This window comes from Nomascus leucogenys, chromosome 6 (assembly GCF_006542625.1).
Source record: "Nomascus leucogenys isolate Asia chromosome 6, Asia_NLE_v1, whole genome shotgun sequence".
In the NCBI taxonomy this organism is placed as follows: Eukaryota; Metazoa; Chordata; class Mammalia; order Primates; family Hylobatidae; genus Nomascus; species Nomascus leucogenys.
In genome coordinates, this window is record NC_044386.1 from 45,297,851 (window position 1) to 45,320,768 (window position 22,918).

General features: G+C 40.8%; 1 protein-coding gene across 1 annotated transcript in view; it reads left to right on the forward strand.

Annotated features, from left to right (window-relative positions):
* Positions 1 to 5,675: 5,675 nt before the first annotated feature.
* Positions 5,676 to 22,918, forward strand: part of NEDD4 (NEDD4 E3 ubiquitin protein ligase) — a 165,593-nt gene continuing 148,350 nt past the window's right edge. Inside the window, exon 1 of the mRNA XM_003266957.4 lies at positions 5,676 to 5,879. Coding sequence (XP_003267005.1) covers positions 5,835 to 5,879 — 45 coding nt within the window. The 5' untranslated portion in view covers positions 5,676 to 5,834. The remainder of the gene's footprint in view (positions 5,880 to 22,918) is intronic.

Sequence of the window (22,918 nt, forward strand, 5' to 3'; positions counted from 1 at the left end):
AAATGTTTAATAACTGCCTCTCCAGGAAAAAAAATTATCTTGGTTTGTAGCGTTTGCCTATTTCTGTGACATAAATACACCATAATTTCAAGCTACCAACATGACATCACCAAATCTGCAGTTGGAGAGAGGTGTACACAATTGTACCTTGGATGCCAGTATGAGTTGAGTCCAGCACACTACTACTTGGGAGTGTGTCTCAAAAAAATTACTGCATGCAAACATTTGTCTCAGAAGATACAGGGTGAGACAAAAAAGACAAAAAGCTACCAGTGTGGGCCAATTACCAGATAATGATGGGTGTACTGACATTAGCCATGGATACCAATAAGATGAGAAAAAAATTCTTAGGTAGAAGAGGAAAGCATTTCAATTGTATAACAAATTGGTGATAGGAAGAAGTTGTAGGAATGGGCAGGGAGTATGAATTTTAGAATACTCAGAAGTCTCTAGCCTTTGCAACTAGATAGACAATAATGCTATTTCCAGAGACACAGAATACAGGATGATGATGAGTTCATTTTGGGGTCTATTTAGTTTGAGACTTTTTTCATGATACCAAGGCAGTGGGAAATACAGGTCTGAAGCTTAGGTAAGAGATAAGGGTGTGGAAGCTATAGCAAGGTATTGTGAAATTTTATTGTTGATAACTACTTATATTCCTGGAATATCCTGCCACCTCTCCTCTGGCTCCAGTCAGACAGCAGTGAGGCTTTCTGATTACTGCCCTCAGGCTAGAACTGTTACTACAGAAATGAAAAGAGAAAGATGAGTCAATGCTCAGCTTATAAATTTTAAAATAGAGCTTTGAAACTCCTGGTAGAAAAAATATGTTGATGCTGGGTATGGTGGCGCATGCCTGGAATCCCAGCAATTTAGAGGCCTAGGCAGGCAGATCACTTGAGGCCAGGTGTTCAAAACCAGCCTAGCCAACATGGTGAAATGCTGTCTCTACAAAAAATATAAAAATTAGCCAGGCATGGTGGCACATGCCAGTAATCCCAGCTACTCAGGAGACTGAGGCAGGAGAATCACCTGAACCCAGGAGGCAGAGGTTACAGTGAGCCAAGATAGCACCACTGCACTCCAAACCTGGAATTATAGGCGTGAGCCACCGCGCCCGGCCATAATAAATCTCTTTATATATCTGCATCCTATTGGTTCTGTTTCTCTAGGGAACCATAATACAGTATCTTTAATCTGTCAGTCTGGAACAGTTCCTCCAACTTTCTTGACTTCTATGTCCTTGACACTTTTGAAGATTACAGGGCAGATATTTTGTAGTACGTTCCTTAAATTGGATTTGTTTTCTCATGATTAGATGCAAGTTATGTAGGAAAAGCAATGGGTTGCAAGATTTTGATCTGTCAAATGTTCACTTTGATCATTTGATTAAGGTGGTATCTTTCAGCCTTTTAATCTATTTAACTAAGTACTTTGTGGAAATATACGTTGAACCCTGTAAAAATCTCACTGGTCATTGAACTTTGAATGTACTCATTTATTATAATTTATATCTGTAATGAACTCATGGTACCAGAATTATTCATTGGATTATAATCTGTTGCTATCATAATTTATTTTAGTGCTCAAGTTAGACCATCTTTGGCCAGTGGGAGCTTTTTTCAGGTTGGTTCCTGTGTCCTTGTATTCTGTCTCCATCATTACTTTCATTATTTTCTGGGATAACAAGATGTTTCAGGCTCAACTTTTATTTGCCTTGTCCTAGTCCTGCAATCAGCCATTTTTCCAAGGAGCCCTGGTTTCTTTTAGTAAAAAATTAAAATGTGGATGCAAGATATGCTCATTCCTTTTGGGGTGTCATTGTTCCCAAGCCCTCTTAGAGTACAAATGTAGAAAATATTTGTGTGTGTGTGTGTGTGTGTGTGTGTGTGTGTGTATGCAGCAGAGGTTTACATCAACATTTATTTATATACTATATATATATGTTAAAAACTTTTGAGTTCATATCAACACCACCAATTTCATTATAACAACACAAGACTCATTCAAGTTTTCTCTTTCCATTCTTATAACTTCAACAGTGATGAATGTGGTTCTCATTATCATTCACATATTCACTTATTGGATCACTTGTCTCTACAAGTAACTAACTTCCCATTTCTGCCATCACCAGTCCACCAAGCAAACCCTTCCTTGAACACACTTGGGTCCCACTGCCTTGCACCTGGCCATCTCTCTCACTACCTCCCACCCCTTGTGGGGTGAGGAGGGCATTTGAAAAGATGACCATGATACCTGAACTCTCCTTTACTCCTTCCTCTGCCTTGTTACCTGGAACATAGATGTAATGATTGAAGCTTGAGCCACTGTCTGGACTATGAGGATAAGGGTCACACCTACAAACATCAGAGCAGTGAGCTGTGAAGTGCCTGAATTTCTCACACTTAGGCAGAGCAAACTAGCCATATTAACCCTGCCCTGCCCACTGTCTAGACTTTTACATGGCAGCCATATAACATGAATCTTTAAATCTCATTAGTTTAGGTAACAGCCAAATGTAATTCTACTTGATAAAGATGTCCACAGCTAGAGGCCAGCGGGAACATGGATACATCTACTAATTCCAGGAGGGAGTGATGAGAACCTCCATCACCGAGATGAGGGAGCACAACAGCCTGTTAGAAGTCAGAATCCAGCTTAGCAAAAAGAGGCTCAGGGAAGACCAATGAATTGATTGGGACTATGTATTCTACCACTGGAGGTAGAAACTTAGTTCATTTCAGAAAATCAAATAAACATTTCTTGCACTACTGAGCTCTGGATCTGAGATGGGCTCTATGAAGAGAGTAGCTGAAACTATGGTAATGGCAATGGCAATGGATGAGGTCCAGGGAGTTTCCAGTGGAAGAAAAAATGAACCTTAAAAATCTCAAACATTAACTATTAGAAAGGAAGCAGCCAGCAGATATTAAGAGTAAGAGAGAATTAAAGGAGAACTTCGGAACAAGACTTTTTTTATATCCCTTAGGGAATTAATTACCAACATTGAAATGCATTTCGTATCATTACCTTTCATATTGTTACATTCCACATCAAATTTTGATCCCAATGGGTGATATTTTAAAAACTAGAAACAATTTCTGCATCACAGTGAAATCTATAGGCAGAGTTAAAGAGGGTTAGGTACATAGACTACTAGAAAGTCTAGACCAGGTTCACTGGTTTTCATTCATTTCTTGCTTCTTAATCAGTTTGGAGGCTCATGTAAAGGCAGATTTGAAGGGAGAAAAGACTCAAGAACAAGAGATAGAAGCAGTGATGCTATTGGAGGTTGCTAGAATTGCCTGGGTTTTGACTTGGGATGATCCCTAGCACAGGTATGAGGCACAGAATAAATTGTTATGCACCATGTCACACTCTTCACACGTGCCTCACATGGTTATACACATACTCAAACCAAATCAACATGAACCTAATCGAAGGCAGCCTAGGTGGACAAAAGGCCCTCATGAGAGTTCTGTGCAGTTGAGTGATATGTGGAGGAGTTCTTCATTCTAAACAGCTTTCTCAGTGGTGGCTGGTTACTTGACCACAAGCTGATATCACCATCTCGATTTGAGCTTCCTTTAATTTCAGGTGCCCCTCCTAGCTGTTGACTGGGATACAATAATTACTCTAGTTCATCTTGTATTGGTAGCTGCCTGTTTAATTCTTCATGATTTCATATTCAGAAAGACAGAATAAGAAATCATGAGTCAAATCTGTGGTCTTTAGAAGTATCATCACTAATAGCTATTGGGTACATCAAATGGCCAATTTGCTTTACTTTATAATCCCTAGGGGATTTACTGATTTTTTTTTTTTTTAAATTACCAGTTTTAGGCTGTGTATAGTTCTCATATATTCATTACATTCTAGTAGCAGTAACGGAAGCTGTTTTTACACGTTTGTAATTGTGCCCTGAAATGACAATGAATTAACTTAAATTTAAATGACTTAACTGACTTAAAATTAAATATAAAAATGTGTATCATGAGAGATGAGGGAAATATTCGCAAAATAGAAGGGCACACAATATTTTCAGATTATTTTATTCTTAACCCACAAATCCGACAGATATGTGACAACTTAAAAGACAAATTAATGCTCTCATGGCTTTTTAGATTTAGGTAAGCCAACAATTCCTGACCATTCTGTAATTTTGTAGTCATGTTTAAGTGCCATCTCTTTCCCCCAATACGGATGAAATCTGAATTATGTATTAACAGAATTTTGATACATATTACATGAATGAAATGGATCCTACCAAACATAAAGTACGACAATTGAGATGGAGTCTTGTTCTGTTGCCCAGGCTGGAGTGCAACAGCGCAATCTTGGCTCACTGTAACCTCCTCCTCCCAAGTTCAAGCTATTTCCTTGCCTCAGCCTCCCAAGCAGCTGGGACTCCAGGCTCCCGCCGCCACGCCCAGCTAATTTCTGTGTTTTTAGTAGAGACAGGGTTTTACTATGTTGGCCAGGTTGAGCTCGAATTCCTGACCTAAGGTGATTCACCCCCTTCGGTTTCCCGAAGTGCTGGGATTACAGGCGTGAGCCACCGCGCCCGGCCAAGTACGACAAAAATCTTATGTAACAAACCAGTAATATGGGCTATAGCCTTGTTCCCACGTAGCATCTTAAACTGTTAAAAATAAATCAGAGTTATTCTGAAATCATTGAGGAAAATAAAAATTAGATTTTGAGATTGCAGAATTGTGCAAATTTCTGCAAATGTATAAAAACAACATGATATAAATTGTGGCCTGGGTGTTCATAATTCTCCCCAGACTCTTTTATGGATGCCTTATTTGGTGGAGGTCTTCCTGTAATTATGGAACTATAAAGCCCATCAGACAGGAATATTAAAAAACATGATTATTCCATAACCTTATTCCACAGGAGGAGTTATTCTACAGGAGGTCCTAGTTCATTTTATTTTTCCCTCCTCTTCACTGCCTTCCGGTGGTGCTGCGGGTCAACGCCCAGCTAAAGCAGGTTTAGAGGGTCAGCCTGGAGGTTGGATGGTTACTGGTGGGCTTTAAAGATGGACAGACCACAGGACAGCAAATAGCTTAGGAACTGGCACTGTTTACAAATCCTAGGGAGAGAATTTCAGACCCCGAGTCCAAGACTGCTGCGATCCCTCCAGGCCTCCCCATTCGCTGCCATGCTCAGGCTTTCCCTGGCGGTCCCCAGGTCCAGCTTCTTATTGGAATGACAGCCTTAACCAACAAGAAAGCGCTATGATTTTCAGTTTGGGATTTAAGCGGGGATTAAGCTCACGGATTCCCAGGCGTCCAGTCAGAGGCCGAACTCTGGGTCGGATCTCAGCGAGACTAGTTGCTGAAGAACACTTGCAGCTTGGCTCCCCGGCGCTCCCCGGCTCCCCGGCGGACCGGTCAACCACTCACCTCCCGGGGAAGTGACCGAGGGCGCGCCCCGCCACGCGCGCTCCCCACGCCATGGTCCCCGCCGCGCGCGCGCTCCTCCCACCCGAGCCCCGCCGCGCGCGCTCCCCACGCCATGGTCCCCGCCGCGCGCGCGCTCCTCCCACCCGAGCCCCGCCGCGCGCCCTCCCCGCTCCCCGAGCCCCGCCACGCGCGCCCCCGCCCAGCCCCAGGAGCGCGCGCCGCCGGCCTTTTCCCGCCGCGCTGCCGGGGGCCGCTAGTGCCCGCTCGCCGGGGGAGGCGCTGCTGTCGCTGAGGAAGCGCCTCCTCCTCTTCCTCCAACTCTTCCCCGCCTCCTCCCGCTTCTCCTCCTCCTCCTCCTCCTCCACAGTTGCCTGCCCTGGGCGGGGGCGAGCGCGTCCGGTTTGCTGGAAGCGTTCGGAAATGGCAACTTGCGCGGTGGAGGTGTTCGGGCTCCCGGAGGACGAGGTGCGGGGACCGCGGGGCTGCGGGGCGGGCTTCCCTTCGGGTGATTCAGCAGCCGGACGCGGGGAGGTAGCGGCGGCGGCCACGACCGGAGGCTCCGCTGTCAGCCCCTCCTCCCTCGGCGCGAGCCTGGGGAGCGCGCGAGGCGCCGCGGGGACTGTGGGGGCGGCACGGCGCGCGGGCGCTGGGAGCTCGCTGGAGGGAGCAAGCGCGTCGGGTCCCACCCGCCCCTTCCCGGAGCGGCCGCCGCCTTCCTTCTCGGTTTCCTTCGGGAAGTGTTGAGGAGGGGGCTAGGCGGCCGGCGGGGGACGCACATCACCGCGCCAGCCCCTTCCTGCCACCCCCGCCGGGTGTGCGGAGCTCCCAGGCGTTGGGAGAGGGTTGCAGCATCCCCGCTGTCGATTCGCTTGCTCTGGCAGAGGCCGGGCCGAGTTAACTTTACGGACTTCGGTCTGGAGAGTTCCAAGTGAATTGTCATTCGCTGGTTTGTTTTTTTCTTCTTTATCTGAAATCCTTTTTAATCCCCTAACTAGAGACAGGGATGGGAGAGCAGGAACATAAATGTTCCTCCTCTTCTTTAGCAACAAGTGTCCAGTGTGAGAAGTTCATGCTTTATTTCACCGGTCGTCGTTGATGTTAAAAAGTAAAGCCAAAAAAGTATAAATACTTCGTAAAGAAGTTACCACATCTGTTCCCTTTGAAAACTAGATTAAGCTCTGGGATTTGAAGAAGGCAAAGCTGTTTCTTTTTAGCTAAATAACATGCTGATTATGCCTATGCTTATTAAAAATATCGTAAGACCATTTGGAAAGGTTGTTCCGTCGTAAATGTTATGTGGCTTCTGTGTGTTCTTGGAGATTGTCTCAAAAATGCAAATGGTTGGGAGATGAAAAGGCTGTATATAGTCTAACAGTGACTGGTTCCGAGTGAAAAAAATCAATTTTTTTGCCTTCTTGTTGGCTAAGCTGCCACATGTACCTGTTACCAAGATTAGACCCAGTTAACTGAAAATCCATCAACCTAATTTATACTGCTTAAGTATTGTAATACTTAAGTTGTATAGTTCCTTCTCTTAGTACCTTGGTGTCGTCAAACATTGTACACTTCTCTTGAGAGCTCTTTGTTTATAAAGGGTGGGCAATTTGTTAATGCAGTCAAGTTATTTCAGGATATTTTGAGGATGCTTACGTGATGCGATTAGAATTTAATTTCCTAGTTATTGCTGCCAGAAGAGAAACGAAGTGATGATGGACAAATGGTGGCGGCTCATAGTCCCTCAGAAACAATAGTCAATGTGTTATAGCTAAAGATATCATTCTAGCTAATGGCACCTTTATTCTGTAGACGAGATCAGAAGATAATACAGCACTTCACCTGTGGTCGCTTTCTTATCAGACAGATTCCCCTGCTTGCTACATAGACAGCCCAGTGCAGTTAACTTCAAGCTGGTGTCCAACCCAGACAGGCTGGCCTTGGACTTTCTTTCCCTGCTGTATTCACAGGTAGGCCCTGCTAATTGCAGATGTCTCATCTCACCGCCTTCCAGCAGAGCCAGTTGATCTTAAAGAAAATAGTGCCAAAGGTATCATTCACCATCTGTTTTCTCCCTCTTGGTACATGATCAGTGTTTTCAATTATCTACTTTAGTAATTTCTCTGTTTTCAATCATCACCCCTCTGCCCAGCTGAAATAAAACTAATTGTGGCAGTTAATGGGTGGTCGGTAAGGAACTGGGGCCAAAGGCCAGAAACTCCACCCTTTGAAATGTGGATTTCCTCAACTTGCTGAAGGATTTGTACTTCTAGGAAGTTTCATGGAATGTGGCCTATCCCATTCACATTCTGGGAGTTCTGGCTGTCAGTTCCGTGACTCTAATTTGCTTCTATCCCCTTTCTATTTTGTCCACATTGAGGAAGGGAGTGAGATAGGAAGATAAGAGACATGATGATGAAGAATCTTCCACTTCTTCCATTGTAATTGGATTATTCATTCAACAGACATTCATTTACTGTTTGCTCTGTATCATGAATTGTGCTAGGCACCAGGGATAGAGAGGGAAAAAAGACAGTTTCAGCCTAGGACTGAGGGAAAGATAAAAGTCACTTTTTTTCTTGTGGAGGTTGCCGTCTCCACTATCATTTGCCATTTATTTTCTGGTCCATCACAAAAGTAAAAGAAGGATTGAAACCACACTCCCCCCGCCCTCCCCACCCCCAAACACCCCTTTTGTTAGAGGAAGAAAGCATTGCAGCTATGTCACTTCTAAAACTCACAGACTAGTCTGGAAATAGGCAGCCCTCTGCTGTTGATTAAAAGTAAAGTGCTTTTTCATTACAACAAAAGGAGAGGATTCTTATTTTAAATTTGAAACTAAAACAGGGAGAAAAATAATTTGAAATGGGATAGAAGACAGTGAAAGAATTGTAATTTAATCAGTATATAGTGAATAGTCGCTGAGTCAGTGTCTGAGCATATTAGCACTGAAGTATGCTAAAATGTAGATCATAATACCTTTCTCTCACTTTTCAGTGAGTTTTGGCTCTTCTTCCACATATAAGTGACTTATAGTGAGAGATCACCCTGGCTGCATGTGCAGGATTTTGCCATTAAAGTGTTAACAAACAAAGGAGGAAGTGTAGTCTAATTTATACCAGATTTGCTCTGGTCACTTGAGATTAACGGTAGAGAATAACATGCACTGATCTTTATTGGGGAGCAGTGTGGTGGATGCGGGGACTGGAATTCAGCATCGCTTCCCACCTCCTTCCCATGCACCTCCCTGTGATATGGAGGTGGGAAAACTAAACACTGTTTCCCACACTCCATTGAAATTAATGGTCTGGATCCAAAATAGGCACCCCAGTTAAGTGTACTTGAGATTTGGGGAGTGGAAATGAGGTGGAGCATATTGTTTTGTTTCTTTGGCTTTTTCTGCTGATAGGCACAGTCATGTAAACGTCTGATTTTTCTGGAAAAGTATTCCAGTATCTGGTAACTTGCTTTGTACATATTGATAGGAAGTCACCGAAGTAGTGGTGATGGTGGCTTCCAGAGGTCAAGACTGATTATATTCTTGAAGTCATCAGTTCTGGTGATGACTCCTGATCATCTACGTTTCTGACTGGGAGAGGTAGTAGCTTCCTGGGTGGGTCAGTTCTGCCATGTTTCTGATCTTCTAGAACTGCAGTCCCCAACTGTTTTGGCACCAGGGACTGGTTTCATGGAAGATAGTTTTTCCATGGACCAGGGATGAGGTCTAGTGGTTTCAGGATGATTCAAGCACATTACATGTATTGTGCACTTCTATTATTATTACACTATAATATATAATGAAATAATTATACAGCTCACCATAATGTAGAATTAGTGGGAGCCCTGAGCTTGTTTTCCTGCAACTAGATGGTCCCAAGTGTGGGTGACGGTAATGGGAGACAGGGAGACAGTGACAAATCATCAGGCATTAGATTCTTATAAGGGGCACACAACCTAGATCCCTTGCATGGACAGTTCACAATAGGGGTCATGCTCTTATGAGAATCTAATGCCGCTGCTGATCTGACAGGCAGCGGAGCTCAGGAGGTAATGTGATCGATGAGGAGTGGCTGTAAATACAGATGAAGCTTTGCTCACTGGCCTGCCACTCACCTCCTGCTGTGTGGCTGGTTCTTAAGGTTGGGGACCCCTGCTCTAGAAGTCCAGCCTAGCACCTACTCTTCCAGCTCTTCCAAAAATTTTGTAAGCATCTAATCCCCTGTATTAGCTTCTTTCTTCTTAAAGCATCGAGAATGATTTCTCTTTCCTATAAGAAAGCCTGACTGAAGCAAGGAAAAAAAGGAAGGAAATAAAGAGGAGTTTAGAGTCTCCGCTATCGGTATGGAGAGTGCAGTTTGCACATAGAGAATAATAGATGCCCCTGGTGGCAGCAGCCACAACAATGCATAAGCAAAAGGGTAAGAAGGGCATATTATGATACTTCTGGACCCACTAAGGCTGAGCAGAAGACCCTTACTCAGTCTTGGAAGAAACTTCCCAAACCTTTATGTACTACACACAAAGGAGGAGAAGCATAGGTTAAGCAGCAGCTGTATTAGTAATTTTTCCCAATCTTTCAGGTATTGTTTTTGCCATTAGTGCTTTTTTGCAACTCTTTAATTCCAGGATCATTATGAAGTATTTTTCATGGACCCAGGGACTAAAGAAGTGAATAAATATAGTGTATTTTTAAAATAATTTATTTTTAAATTATATATTTACTTTTGAGATGGAGTCTTGCTCTGTCACGCAGGCTGGAGTGCAATGGCGTGATCTCAACCCACTGCACCCTCTGCCTTCCAGGTTCCAGCGATTTTCCTGCCTCAGCCTCCAGGATAGCTGGGATTACAGGTGGACACCACCACGCCCAGCTAATTTTTGTATTTCTAGTAGAGATGGGGTTTTACCATGTTGGCCAGGCTGGTCTCGAACTCCTGACCTCAGATGATCCGCCTGCCTCGGCCTTCCAAAGTGCTGGGATTGCAGGCATGAGGCACCATGCCCATCCTATTTTAAAATTATTTTAAACCATCAGAAAAGTTGAAAGTACAACACAAAGAGCTCCAGTATCCTTCTCATGCAGATTCTGCAACTGTTAACCTTTTCACTGCAGTTGTTCCATCACCTTTTTTTGTCATTTTCATTAATCTTTTTCTGAACTACTTGAGAGCAAGCTGCAGACACAATACCCCATCATCTTTAAATACTCTAGTGTGTATTTTTCTAAAACAAGAATACTTTCCTGCATAACAACCATACACCCTTCCAAGCTAGGAAGTGGACACTGATACAACAATTCCATTCAATCCACAGATACCATCCAAATTTTGATAAATGTTACTAATAATTTCTCTTTTTCCTTTTCTGTCTAAAAACCTATCTGGGAGCATATATTGCATTTACTTGGCATGCCTTTGCAGTCTCTTCTAATCTGTAACATTTCCTCAGTTTTTCTTATCCTAAACAGTTTTAAGAAGGACAGGCCTTGGCCGGGCGCAGTGACTCACGTCTGTAATCCCAGCACTTTGGGAGGCCGAGACGGGTGGATCAAGAGGTCAGGAGATTGAGACCATCCTGGCTAACACGGTGAAACCCCGTCTCCACTAAAAATACAAAAAAAAAAAAATTAGCCAGGCGTGGTGGCTGGCGCCTGTAGTCCCAGCTACTTGGGAGGCTGAGGCAGGAGAATGGCATGAACCCAGGAGGCGGAGCTTGCAGTGAGTCAAGATCATGCCACTGCCCTCCAGCCTGGGTGACAGAGCGAGACTCTGTCTCATCAAAAAAAAAAAAAAAAAGGACAGGCCTTACATCCTATGATGTTTCTCATTTTGGGTCTGTTTAGTGTTTCTTGATGACCATGTTCAGGTCACACTCTCTTGGCAGGAATCACAGAAATGATGCTGTGTTCTTCCCATGCATCACACCAGGGGACACATGATGCTGACTTGTCCCAACACTGTCAGTGACCTTAATCACTTGGTCACCTTGGTGTCTGCCAGGTTTCTTCTCTGTAATGTCACCCTTTTTCTCTTTATAACTGATAGTATTTTCGGGGGACATATTGTAAGATTATGCCAATATCCTATTTCTCATCAAGTCTTCATCTTCAGTTTTAGCATCCATTGATGAATTCTATCTGAACCAAACACCACTGTTTTGTTTTATTTCCATCTGTTAGTTGGCATTCTATGTAAGAAGAGCTTTCCTTTTCCTGTCATTTATTTATATCAGCATAGACTTGTAAAATCCCACTTTATTCAGCAGGTTGTAATCAGTTACTGTCATTAAATATTTTATTGCTCATACTGTCCCAATTTGTCCAGTGGGAGCCCTTTCAAGGAGGTTCCTAGGTCTTCATAACAAGTCCCCATCATTCTTTGAACACTTTCTGGCAGAAGTTGTTCCAGGCTTCTCTTGTGTTTTGCTTGGCTCAGCTATCTGCAATCAGCCATTTTCCCTAGGAGCACTGGTCCTATTTAGTGTAAAATGGTTTTTACATGCTACAATTTGGGTACTTGGTGTGCTCATTGTTACTGGGATATACTCTTGGGCCATCTCTGAACAGTTAAGAAGCGTATGTGTGTGTGTTTGTGTGTGTATGTGTACTATACACACATATATAAGTATACACAAAGATCTATAACTATTTCTATATCAGTCTGTAAATACATAACTTTAAAAATCATGAATTCCTTTGGGAGGCCGAGGCGGGCGGATCATGAGGTCAGGAGATTGAGACCATCCTGGCTAACACGGTGAAACCCTGTCTCTACTAAAAATACAAAAAATTAGCCGGGCAAGGTGGTGGGCGCCTGTAGTCCCAGCTACGTGGGAGGCTGAGGCAGGAGAATGGTGTGAACCCCGGGGGGCGGAGCCTGCAGTGAACCGAGATCGCGCGATCAAACCTAATACCTGAGTTCCTTTATAGCCATAAGTACCTTTTCTAACAGTGAAAAAATTTGACTTTTATTATCCTTAATATATTTGTTCATTTACTTACGTGTTCAGTGTAACTAACTTCCTGACCACGCAGACATCTCCTCTGCCACGTCAGCTCTTCACATCCTTGGATGCCAGTGGGAATATTGCTATTCTCTATGCAGCGTCCCTATGCAACACTCTCCTCCCCTCCTCAGTACCCTTGCCAGTGGGCACCCTTCTGATGCATCTCTGTATGGCACCTCCCTCCTCCCCTCAGTGCTCCATGCTGGCGAGCATGCCAACCGTGCACCTCTGTGAAATTCCCCCTCACCCCACAGACATTTTCTGTAGTGGACCGTGGTTGACTGCTCTGTGCCAGGCACAGAAGAGGAGAAGGAACTATAATTTCTTTTATAGGTAATTAGCAATTCATATATCACATAGGAGTAGAATCTTTGAGCTGGAAGAGACCTTGTAAATAAATCATTTAGGGTGACCAGGGGTATAGAAAATGGGATTCTTTTGGGTTCGAATTCTGGCCCTATCACTTACTTGGTGAATCTTGCATAATTGTTTAACATCAGTCAGAGCAGGATATTTAAGTCTGCTGATTCTCCCATCCCCTTGCTGTCTCAGAAATATTCTATAGCATTTGGAGACATGCAGGAACCAACTGAACACAATTGCTTCTCAATCTATCATGGTTATCTACTCCAGAGCTGAATCTTTAAGTCAGATTGCTGATTTGAATTGCTAAACCCATTGTTCTGCTGAATTCTGTGGCAATTGATGTTACTTCTTTACAACTTCTATTTCTTCTGGCCTCCTTGCCAATTGTATCAAAGTTTAAGAGGATGAATGGGGAGGAGATAGGAGAAGTCTGGAGATAAATGCACAGCACAAACAAATAAAAAGCATTTTGATAAGACTTTTCTGAAAGTTGAGTAAATATGTCTGTAGCCCATTATTATAAGTCATGGCTGGACTCAAATGTCTAGCTTTGACTGATGTGAGACATGTCGGGGCAATGAAGAGAGTAATATGAACAAACAATCATGGCTGTCAATAAAGATGCTTTAGTGAAAGTATTCTCCTTTGGGAAAAAGAGTCAACCTAAATAAATAACAACTGCCTTTAACTGAATACCCACTACGTGCCAGGCACGTAGATTTTTTCATACTTTAGCTGTAATCATCACAACATTATTGCAGAAGTAGGAAGTATTACCCCTATTTTAGAGATAAGGAATATGAGATTCTGATTTGTTCAAGAACCTTCTCCCAGTAGGTAGCAGATCTGGTTTTGAAACGCAGATCTCTTTCATAACAAACACTTGGTCCTTCCACTTTCCTGCTACTAATACACAAATAAAATAGTTTAACAGAAGACTTTTTCTCAGGAAGATGATGAATGTGAATGGAATATGTGCAAAATTAACTTGTAATTGTTAATGCTCTCATTTCCACATCTTCTTGTCTTTTCTTGATAAAGCTTTTAGGTGGACCTCTGAAGTACTTGATTTCTGTATTTGCTTAACAAATATTTGGTGAACACTATGTATCAGGCACGTGGGTCAGGGCATGAGGTATAATGATATACAATATACTTTACCGACTTTATAGCCAAGAGGGAGAGAGAAACATTAAATAAATTATCACACATCAATGTTTTATAAGTGTTATTAAGGAAAGCAGTGCAAGATGAAAGTATATATAACAGGCTGGGCACAGTGGCTTACGCCTGTAATCCTAGCACTTTGGGAGGCTGAGGTGGGTGGATCGCTTGAGGTCAGGAGGTTGAGACCAGCCTGGCCAACATGGTGAAACCCTGTCTCTATCAAAATTACAAAAATTAGCCAGGCATGGTAGCATATACCTGTAGTCTCAGGTATTTGAGAGGCTGAGGCAGAAAAATTGTTTGAATCCGGGAGGTGGGGTTGCAGTGAACCGAGACTGTGCCACTGCACTCCAGCCTGGGCAACAGAACAAGACTCTGTCTCCAAAAAAAAAAAAATATATATATATATATATATATATATTTATTTATTTATATATTTATTATATATTATACATAATGTATATTATTTATTATATATAATATATTATATATTATATATTTATTGTATATTATATATGATATATATTATATATATTTCTAAAAATTAATTATATGGTGTGGAGAAGGGAGAAAATATCAAGGAAATTGAAACTAAGGATGAATAGGAGTTAGCAGTTGAAGAGTGGGGCAAAAAGCTTTCTGAGTAAATAGAACCACGTGTGCAAAAGATGGGATGGAGACGAACATGAAGGCTGGAGTGCTAAAACAAGAGGGACAATGTCAGCAGATGAGGCTGGAGAGGATAGCCTGATCAGGCAAGGCCTGGCATGCCATGTTGAGGATTTGGAATTGGATACCAAGTGGAATGGAAATCAAATGCACGCACACACACACACACACACACACACCCCATTATCATCATCATTATTTTTCATAGTTAATATTTGTTCCTCATATGCTTAACATTTGTTTGCTAGTTATTTCTTTATTTCTTCTTGCTTCTTCACCTTTCCATCTGGGATCACTTCTTCTGCCTAAAGTACATCATCTAGAATTTCTTTTTTTTTTTTTTTAAGAGATGGAGTTTCACTCTTGTCGCCCAGGCTGAAATGCAATGGCGCAATCTCGGTTCACTGCAACCTCTGCCTCCTGGGTTTAAGCGCTTCTCCTCCTTCAGCCTCCCGAGTAGCTGGGATTACAGGCACCAGTCACCACGCCTTGCTAATTTTTTTTATTTTTAGTAGAGACGGGGTGTCACCATGTTGGCCAGGCTGGTCTCGAACTCCTGACCTCAGGTGATCCACCTGCCTTGGCCTCCCAAAGTGCTGGGATTACAGGTGTGAGCCACCACCCCCAGCCCTAGAATTTCTTTTACTGACTGTTTGTTGGAATTGAAGTTTCTCAGTTTTTGTTTTTGTCTGAAAATGTATTGATTTTGCCTTCTTTTATGGAATGGGGGTAGGGAAGAGTAAAATTTACAAAGAGTGAAATGCACAGATTATAAATGTATAATTTGATGATTTTCAACATGTAAAGCCAGTAACCCAATTATGATATAGAATATTCCCATCATTCCAGAATGCTCCCTTGGGCCCTCTTCCAGTCAATTCTACCCCCTACTCTATATGCAACCTTTTGTCACCATAGATTACTTTTGCCTGTTCTAGAACTTCATGTAAATGGAATGTACATTATGTACTCTTTTGTGTCTTGATTCTTTTTTTGAGAGTCATCCATGGGGTTGTTTGTATCAATAGCTCATTCTTTTTCTTGCTGAATAGTATTTCATTGTATGAATATATCCATTCTCCTTTGATGGACACATTGATTGTTTCCAACTTTGCGCTATTATGAATAAACCTACAGTGAACATTCATCTATAAATCTTTTCATAAAAGTATATTTTTATTTCTCTTGTGTAAATACCTAGGAATGGAATTTCTGGGTCATAGGGTTATATGTGTTTAACTTTATAAGAAACTGCCCAACAGTCTCCCAACGCGATTGTACCGTTTTAATCTCCCATTGATAATACGTGAAAGTTCTAGTTGCTGCACATTCTTTCAGCAACATTTGAAGTTTCAGCCAAAGCCTTCCTCCTACTCCTGTCTCCCAGCCTTCTCTAGTAACCTAGGTTATCAGCTCCATCTGTATCCTTCCAGTGATACTTTGTGTATAAAAAATAGATATGGTGTTATCACACTAAAAGTAGTGATAAGATGGAATGATGAGTTGTTCTTTCTTAGAAATTATGTAGTATTGATTGAATAAAGTCTAGTATTTTAAATGAGGAATACTTCCATAACCACATTAACTACAGCAGTTTCCTTTCCTACCCCCATGTTCTGTACCTGTGGTTGTCAACTTTAGTGTCCATCTGATTCATCTGAAGAGTTTGTTAAAATACAGACTACCCCACAGTGTGTGATTCAGCAGGTGTGGGCCTCAACATTTGCATATGTAACAAATTTCCATGTGATGTTCATACTGCTAGTCCATGGAATCCAGTTTGAGAACTACTGCTTGCTCCTAAATCCAAGGATTCTGGATATTTCTTATTTATTATGGCCATTACGGTCAAAAACTCTTGAAGAATTTTGACTCCTGCATATGGGTATCATAGACTCCAGCTTTACAAGGACACTTCTAATTAATTTTACTTCTCAGTATGGGTGATCTTTCACTTACATTTTTATAGACGGTTTCAAATAAATTTACATACCAGAGGAAGAAAACTGCTGTCAATCCATAGGTTCCAGTTTTTAGTTTGGAAAATACGGTCGCCATAAGTGATGTAGCATGTTGCTCAAAAGAAAAAAAAAGGAGGCCGGGCATGGTGGCTCACATCTGTAATCCCAGCACTTTGGGAGGCTGAGGCGGGTGGATCACCTGAGGTCAGGAGTTCCAGACCAGCCTGGCCAACATGGTGGTGACATATGAGAATCCCACATATGTCTCTACTAAAAATACAAAAATTAGCTGTGTGTGGTGGTGGGCACCTGTAGTCTCAGCTACTCAGGAGGCTGAGGCAGGAGAATCACTTGAATCTGGGAGGCAGACATTGCATGCAGTGAACCGAGATCATACCACTGCACTCCAGCCTGGGTGACAGAGTGAGACTCCGTCTCAAAAACAAAAAAGGAAAAAATATGCATCCCTCCCTAGCAGTATTTTTTGTTGAATATTTTGTGATTACCTTATTACCCTATATAAATACAGTATTATTCACATCTGAATCACTATACTATGTTTATAATTATTTATTTCACATTTTTTCTTTGGTTTAGTTTTCTGTATGTCTGCCACAAATTTAATTGCAAGCTGTTGGACAGAGCTTTAAAACCACTCAGTGCAGTAAAAATGTTATATATATGTGTGTGTGTATATATATATATATATGTGTGTATATATATATATATGTGTGTGTGCATATATATATATATATATATATGCACACACACACCCCTACACACACTAAAAAGTGAATGCTAGCCATTTCCTTTTCCTTGTTCTTGTTGAAGACAGCCTCTTGCTATGTTGCATTCCATCTGGACTGCTTGTTCTCTACACCTGTTGTGTAACCATCTTCTGTGGGCTTCCATTTGCCATCATTGTGAGAATTCACTTGATCTCTTTTCCATGTTGAATCCACTGTTTCTTTAATTTCTTGTTTTCTTCTTTCCATATTTATTCCTTTATTTGGTGGCTTACATCCTCTGTACGAGGGGCAGGTACTGTTGACTAGAGCCTCTCACAGTAGAATGATCTGAACCTACCAGTTCATTGTGGGATTCTCACATGTCACGATTTATAGCATTTTTTTCCCCTTGGATCACCCAGTTTGCTCAGTCTTCTGTTTGGTGGGTACAACAGCTGCTGTTCTCAAACCTAAGTTGGGGGATGAGGCTGGGGTCTCATTGGGCAAACTTTTCCCTGCTTTTAATAAGGTGTCTTACTCCTATTTTCAGCTACTTTAGAAAGGTTTCTTGTTAATCCAGAATTTGTTAGCCCCCACTGTGTGCCAAGTATTCTGTTCGTTTCTACAGAGGGTATAAAGTTAATGAAAAGATGGCCAGGTGCAGTGGCTCACACCTGTAATCCCGGCACTGTGGGAGGCCAAAGGCAGGCAGATCACCTGAGGTCAGGCGTTCAAGATCAGCCTGGCCAACGTGGCGAAGCTAAAAATACAAAAATTAGCTGGGCATAGTGGCGCACGCCAGTAATCCCAGCTACTCGGGAGGCTGAGGCAGGAGAATCGCTTGAGCCCGTGAGGCAGAGGTTGCACTCCAATCTGGGCGACAAAGCGAGACTCTGTCTCAAAAAATAATAATTATTATAATTATAATTATGATTATAAAAAGTTAACTAAAAGAAAGTTTCCAAAATCTCAGTTTTAAAAGTGGAGAAAGGCATAAAGTTTATTGCCTCAGATACAAGATAGTATGTGATAAACGCTACATAAATGAGCCTCTGACAATGAGAAGATTAATTTCATCTAAGGCTTTTAGAAAAGATGGCATTTGGGCTTTGAGGAAAGGACAGAACTTTCTTTAAAGAAAAAATAGAATGTAAAATTTACAAAATGTTTAAGAAGTAAATAGCTATTTTTATTTTTGCATATTTCCTTCTAATCTTTCTGTGTGTGTTTTTACAGTTGTCATAGACTATATTTCAGCATTCTTATTTTTTCAATTACTATAATTAATCTGTTATAATAATAATTACTTTTTTAATGGCTTCAAAGGATTCTGCCCAGATGATATAGGATTTTAATAGTGAAGTAGTAAGGGAATCCAGTTTGTATAAAAACTCAGAAATAAGTAAAAATGGGGTATATATATATTTTTAAAAATAGACTTATGAGGGGAGAGGACAACAGAGGAATGGGAGAAGGATGAAGAATAATAAAAGATAAAATCTCTCAAGACTTGTGAGAAATGGAAAGACGTACAGCCCTGCGTTTCCTGTTCTTGTTTTTTTTTTTTTTTTTTTTTTTTTTCACGGTCAAGAAATTGAAGAGCCGTTAGTAGATGTCTTCATGAATTGTGGAGAAAATCTCAGCCCGAAGAAGCTACCTTTTAATTACTGACGCTGCCTGCATAGATAACACATTACATCACATTACCGATTTGTTTCTCCTTGTTATTCAAAAAAGCCACATCTCTTTGCCTATAATTTGCAACTTTCTATTTTATTTTCAAAAAACAATAAAGCTCTCCTTACTCATGAGTTTGGAAGAGGGAAGTTTCAAGCTTTAGTGAAGAGCCCTGGTCTGGTATAATTTTGTCCCTGTTTTGATTACAGAAAGGGTGTTTAACTTTTGCTCCTTTTTTACTTATTTAAGCACTATCCAGATTTCTGTTAATAGTACTCAGGATCAGAATTCTAAAATTATTGAAGAGATTTTTCTCTAGTTGCAGCATTTATGCTGTTTTCCTTCCTTTTCAAACGTGAGAGATTACAATCTCAACACATGAAAGTGATGGAAAAGACTAATTTGACAATTCTGTAGCATGAAATTATAAAATGAAGTTAAAACCAATGCAAATATTAAAATAAATGGCATTTAATTATGAAAGAAGTTTTTAATCCATATAGCTTATCAATTAATCTTAGCGTTTAAAATAACTAGTTCTGATTTTTATGGTGGGAAATGCAAGGAGAAAGGTTAAAAGTTAAATGTATCTGGGATAGCTGTGTTATTTATAATTCCCCTGGAATTGTTTTTGATTAATGCTTGTTAAATTTTCCCCATGAGGCTGGGGAGTGTTTCAGTCAAGGCTAACGTGGATGGTTTTTAATATCAGGAGCTCCACAAATATGGATTAACTTTTTAGAGATATATGATAATCTCTTTCTCAGTTAAGGTCATGTAAATTATAACTGCTACCTGAACTTAGAAAAAATAAGTAACATTATTTGCTGTTGTCACTTTCAATTATACTTTACCACTTGAGAGAAATTGTACTTGTTAATTAAGTCATCACAGAAGAGATTTTTAATTGGCAGAATTCAGTTTTGGAGATTCCTGCCTATGTAACGTAGTATGGTTACTTCCCAGTAAACTGGTGTAGTGAGAATTTGACCATCAGGGCCAATGGAATATTTCAGTTGGCCTATTTATTCAGTGACCTTCCAGAAAAAAAGGATAATCTTTTTAAATTAAAAAAAAATAAGATTAAATAAAATCTCCGATTTTTGTGAATCCCTCCCCTCAGAAAACTGAAATTTCCTCTTTGGTTTTCAATTCCATCTTTATTTCTGATACCTGAGGATTTCCCTTCTTTCTTGAAAGATCAGCTATATATTTAATTTTATTTGGTGATGGAAGAAAGTTATTTTTATCTAGCATCTCCAGTCAGAGTTTTTTGTGTTGTGTTAATTTACCATATGGATTTTAGAATTAGTAGAATATTTACAGTCATGCATTGCTTAACAACAGGGATACATTCTGAGAAATGTGTCATTAGGCAATTGCATCATTGTGCAAATGTCACAGAGTGTAGTTACACAAACCTAGAAAGTATAGGCTACTACACACCTAGGCTGTGTGATATAGCCTATTCTTCCTAGTCAACAAACCTTTACAGCATGATACTGTACTGAATACTGTATGCAGTAGTAATACAATGTAAATATTGTGTACCTAAACATAGAAAAGGTAAAGTAGAAATGTGGTATTTTATGGGACCACCATCATATATGCTGTCCATCATTGGCCAAAATATCATTCTGCAACCATGACTATCTTATTTAGCTAGGCCTCCTGGAACAGGGTTGTTTGTAAGTCTTTAGAAGAAAGAAGGTTAAAATAAATAATCTATGATATGCATATTTTCTCCCACTCAGACTTCTTCTGAGAAAGGCATACAAGCTACTGCTTGCCAGTGGAATCATTTTAGAATAGAATCAGTTAATTTGCTATCTCTTGTGCTATAATATTTCATATTTGTTGATCTTTTAAAATTTTTAAAATGTTGGCCAGGCACGGTGGCTCACTCCTGTAATCCCAGCACTTTGGGAGGCTGAGGCGGGCAGATCAGGAGGTCAGGAGATCGAGACCATCCTGGCTAACATGGTGAAACCCTGTCTCTACTAAAAATACAAAAAAAAATCAGCCAGGCGTGGTGGTGGACGCCTGTAGTCCCAGCTCTTAGGTAGGCGAGGCAGGAGAATGGCATGAGCCCAGGAGGCGGAGCTTGCAGTGAAGTGAGATTGCACCACTGCACTCCAGCCTGGGCCACAGAGCGAGCCTCCGTCTCAAAAAAAAAAAACAAAACAAAAAAATTCGCCCAGTTTGGATAAGGGTACCCCTTTTGCCACATTCTTGCCGGCATTTGTTATTGCCCATCTTTTGGATAAGAGCCATTTTAACTGGGGTGAGATGATATCTCATTTTAGTTTTGATTTGCACTTCCCTGATGATCAGTGATGTTGAGCACCTTTTCGAATACTTGTTTTCCATTTGTATGTCTTCTTTTGAGAAATATCTATTCAGATCTTTTGCTCATTTTAATATCAGATTATTGGAGTTTTTCCTTTTGAGTTGTTTGAGCTTCATATATTTTCTAGTGATTAGTCTCTTGTTGGATAGTTTGCAAATATTTTCTCCCATTCTGTGGGCTGTCTCTTCAGTTTGTTGATTGTTTCCTTTGCTGTACAGGAGCTTTTTAAGTTGATGTGATCCAATTTGTCCATTTATGCTTGGTTGCCTGTGCTTTTGGGTATTACTCAAGAAAGTTTTGCCTAGACCAGTGTTCTGGAGAGTTTCCTCAATGTTTTGATTTGATTTTTGTATATGACAAGAGATAGGGGTCTAGTTTGATTCTTCTACATATGGATATCCAGTTTTCCCAGCACCATTTATTGAATAGACTGTCCTTTCCCCATTGTGTGTTCATGGCACCTTTATTAAAAAGGAGTTCACTATAGATGTGTAGATTTACTTCTGGTTCTCTATTCTGTTCCATTGGTTTGTACGTCTGTTTTTATGCCAGTACCATGTTGTGTTGGATACTATAATGCTGTAGTATAATTTGAAGTCCAGTAATTAATTTGACTCCATTTTGTTCTTTTTGCTCAGGATGACTTTGGCTATTCTGGGTCTTTTGTGATTCCATATATTTTAGGATTGTTTTTTCTGTTTCTGTGAAGTATGTCATTGGTATTGTGATAGGAGTTGCATTGAATCTGTAGATTGCTTTGGGTAGTATGGACATTTTATCAATATTGATTGTTCCAATCCATGAACGTGGAATATTTTTCCCTTTTTTTTTTGGTGTCGTCTTCTATTTCTTTCATCTATAGTTTTCATTGTAGAGATCTCTCACTTCTTTGGTTAAGTTTATTCCCAGTTGTTTAATTTTATTTGTAGGGATTGTAACTGGGAATTACATTCTTGATTTCTTTTTCAGATTGTTCACTGTTGGCATATAAAAATGCTACTGATTTTAATACCTTGTTTCTTAAAATAAATGCTACTGATTTTTTATATATCGATTTTGTATCCTGCAACTTTACTGAATGTGTTTATCAGTTCTAATAGCTTTTGGGTGAAGTCTTTAGGTTTTCCAAATATAAGTTCATATCATTCCCAAATAAGAAAAATTTGATGTCTTCGGTTCTAATTTAGCTTCCCTTTCTTTTTCTTATCTGATTTCTGTAGCTAGGACTTCCAGTACTGTATTCAATAATAGTTGGAAAAGTGGGCGGCCAGGCACAGTGGCTGTAATCCCAGCACTTTGAGAGGCCAAGGTGGGTGGATTGCCTGAGGTCAGGAGTTCGAGACCAGCCTGGCTAACGTGGTGAAACCCTGTCTCTACTAAAACTACAAAAATTACCCGGGTATGGTTGTGCACACCTGTAGTCCCAGCTAGTTGGGAGGCTGAGGCAGGAGAATCGCTTGAACCTGGGAGGCAGAGGTTGCAGTGAGCTGAGATCATGCCACTGCACTCCAGCCTGGGTGACAGAGCAAGACTCTATCTCAAAAAAAAAAAAAAAAAAAGAAAAGAAAGTGGACATCCTTATCTTGT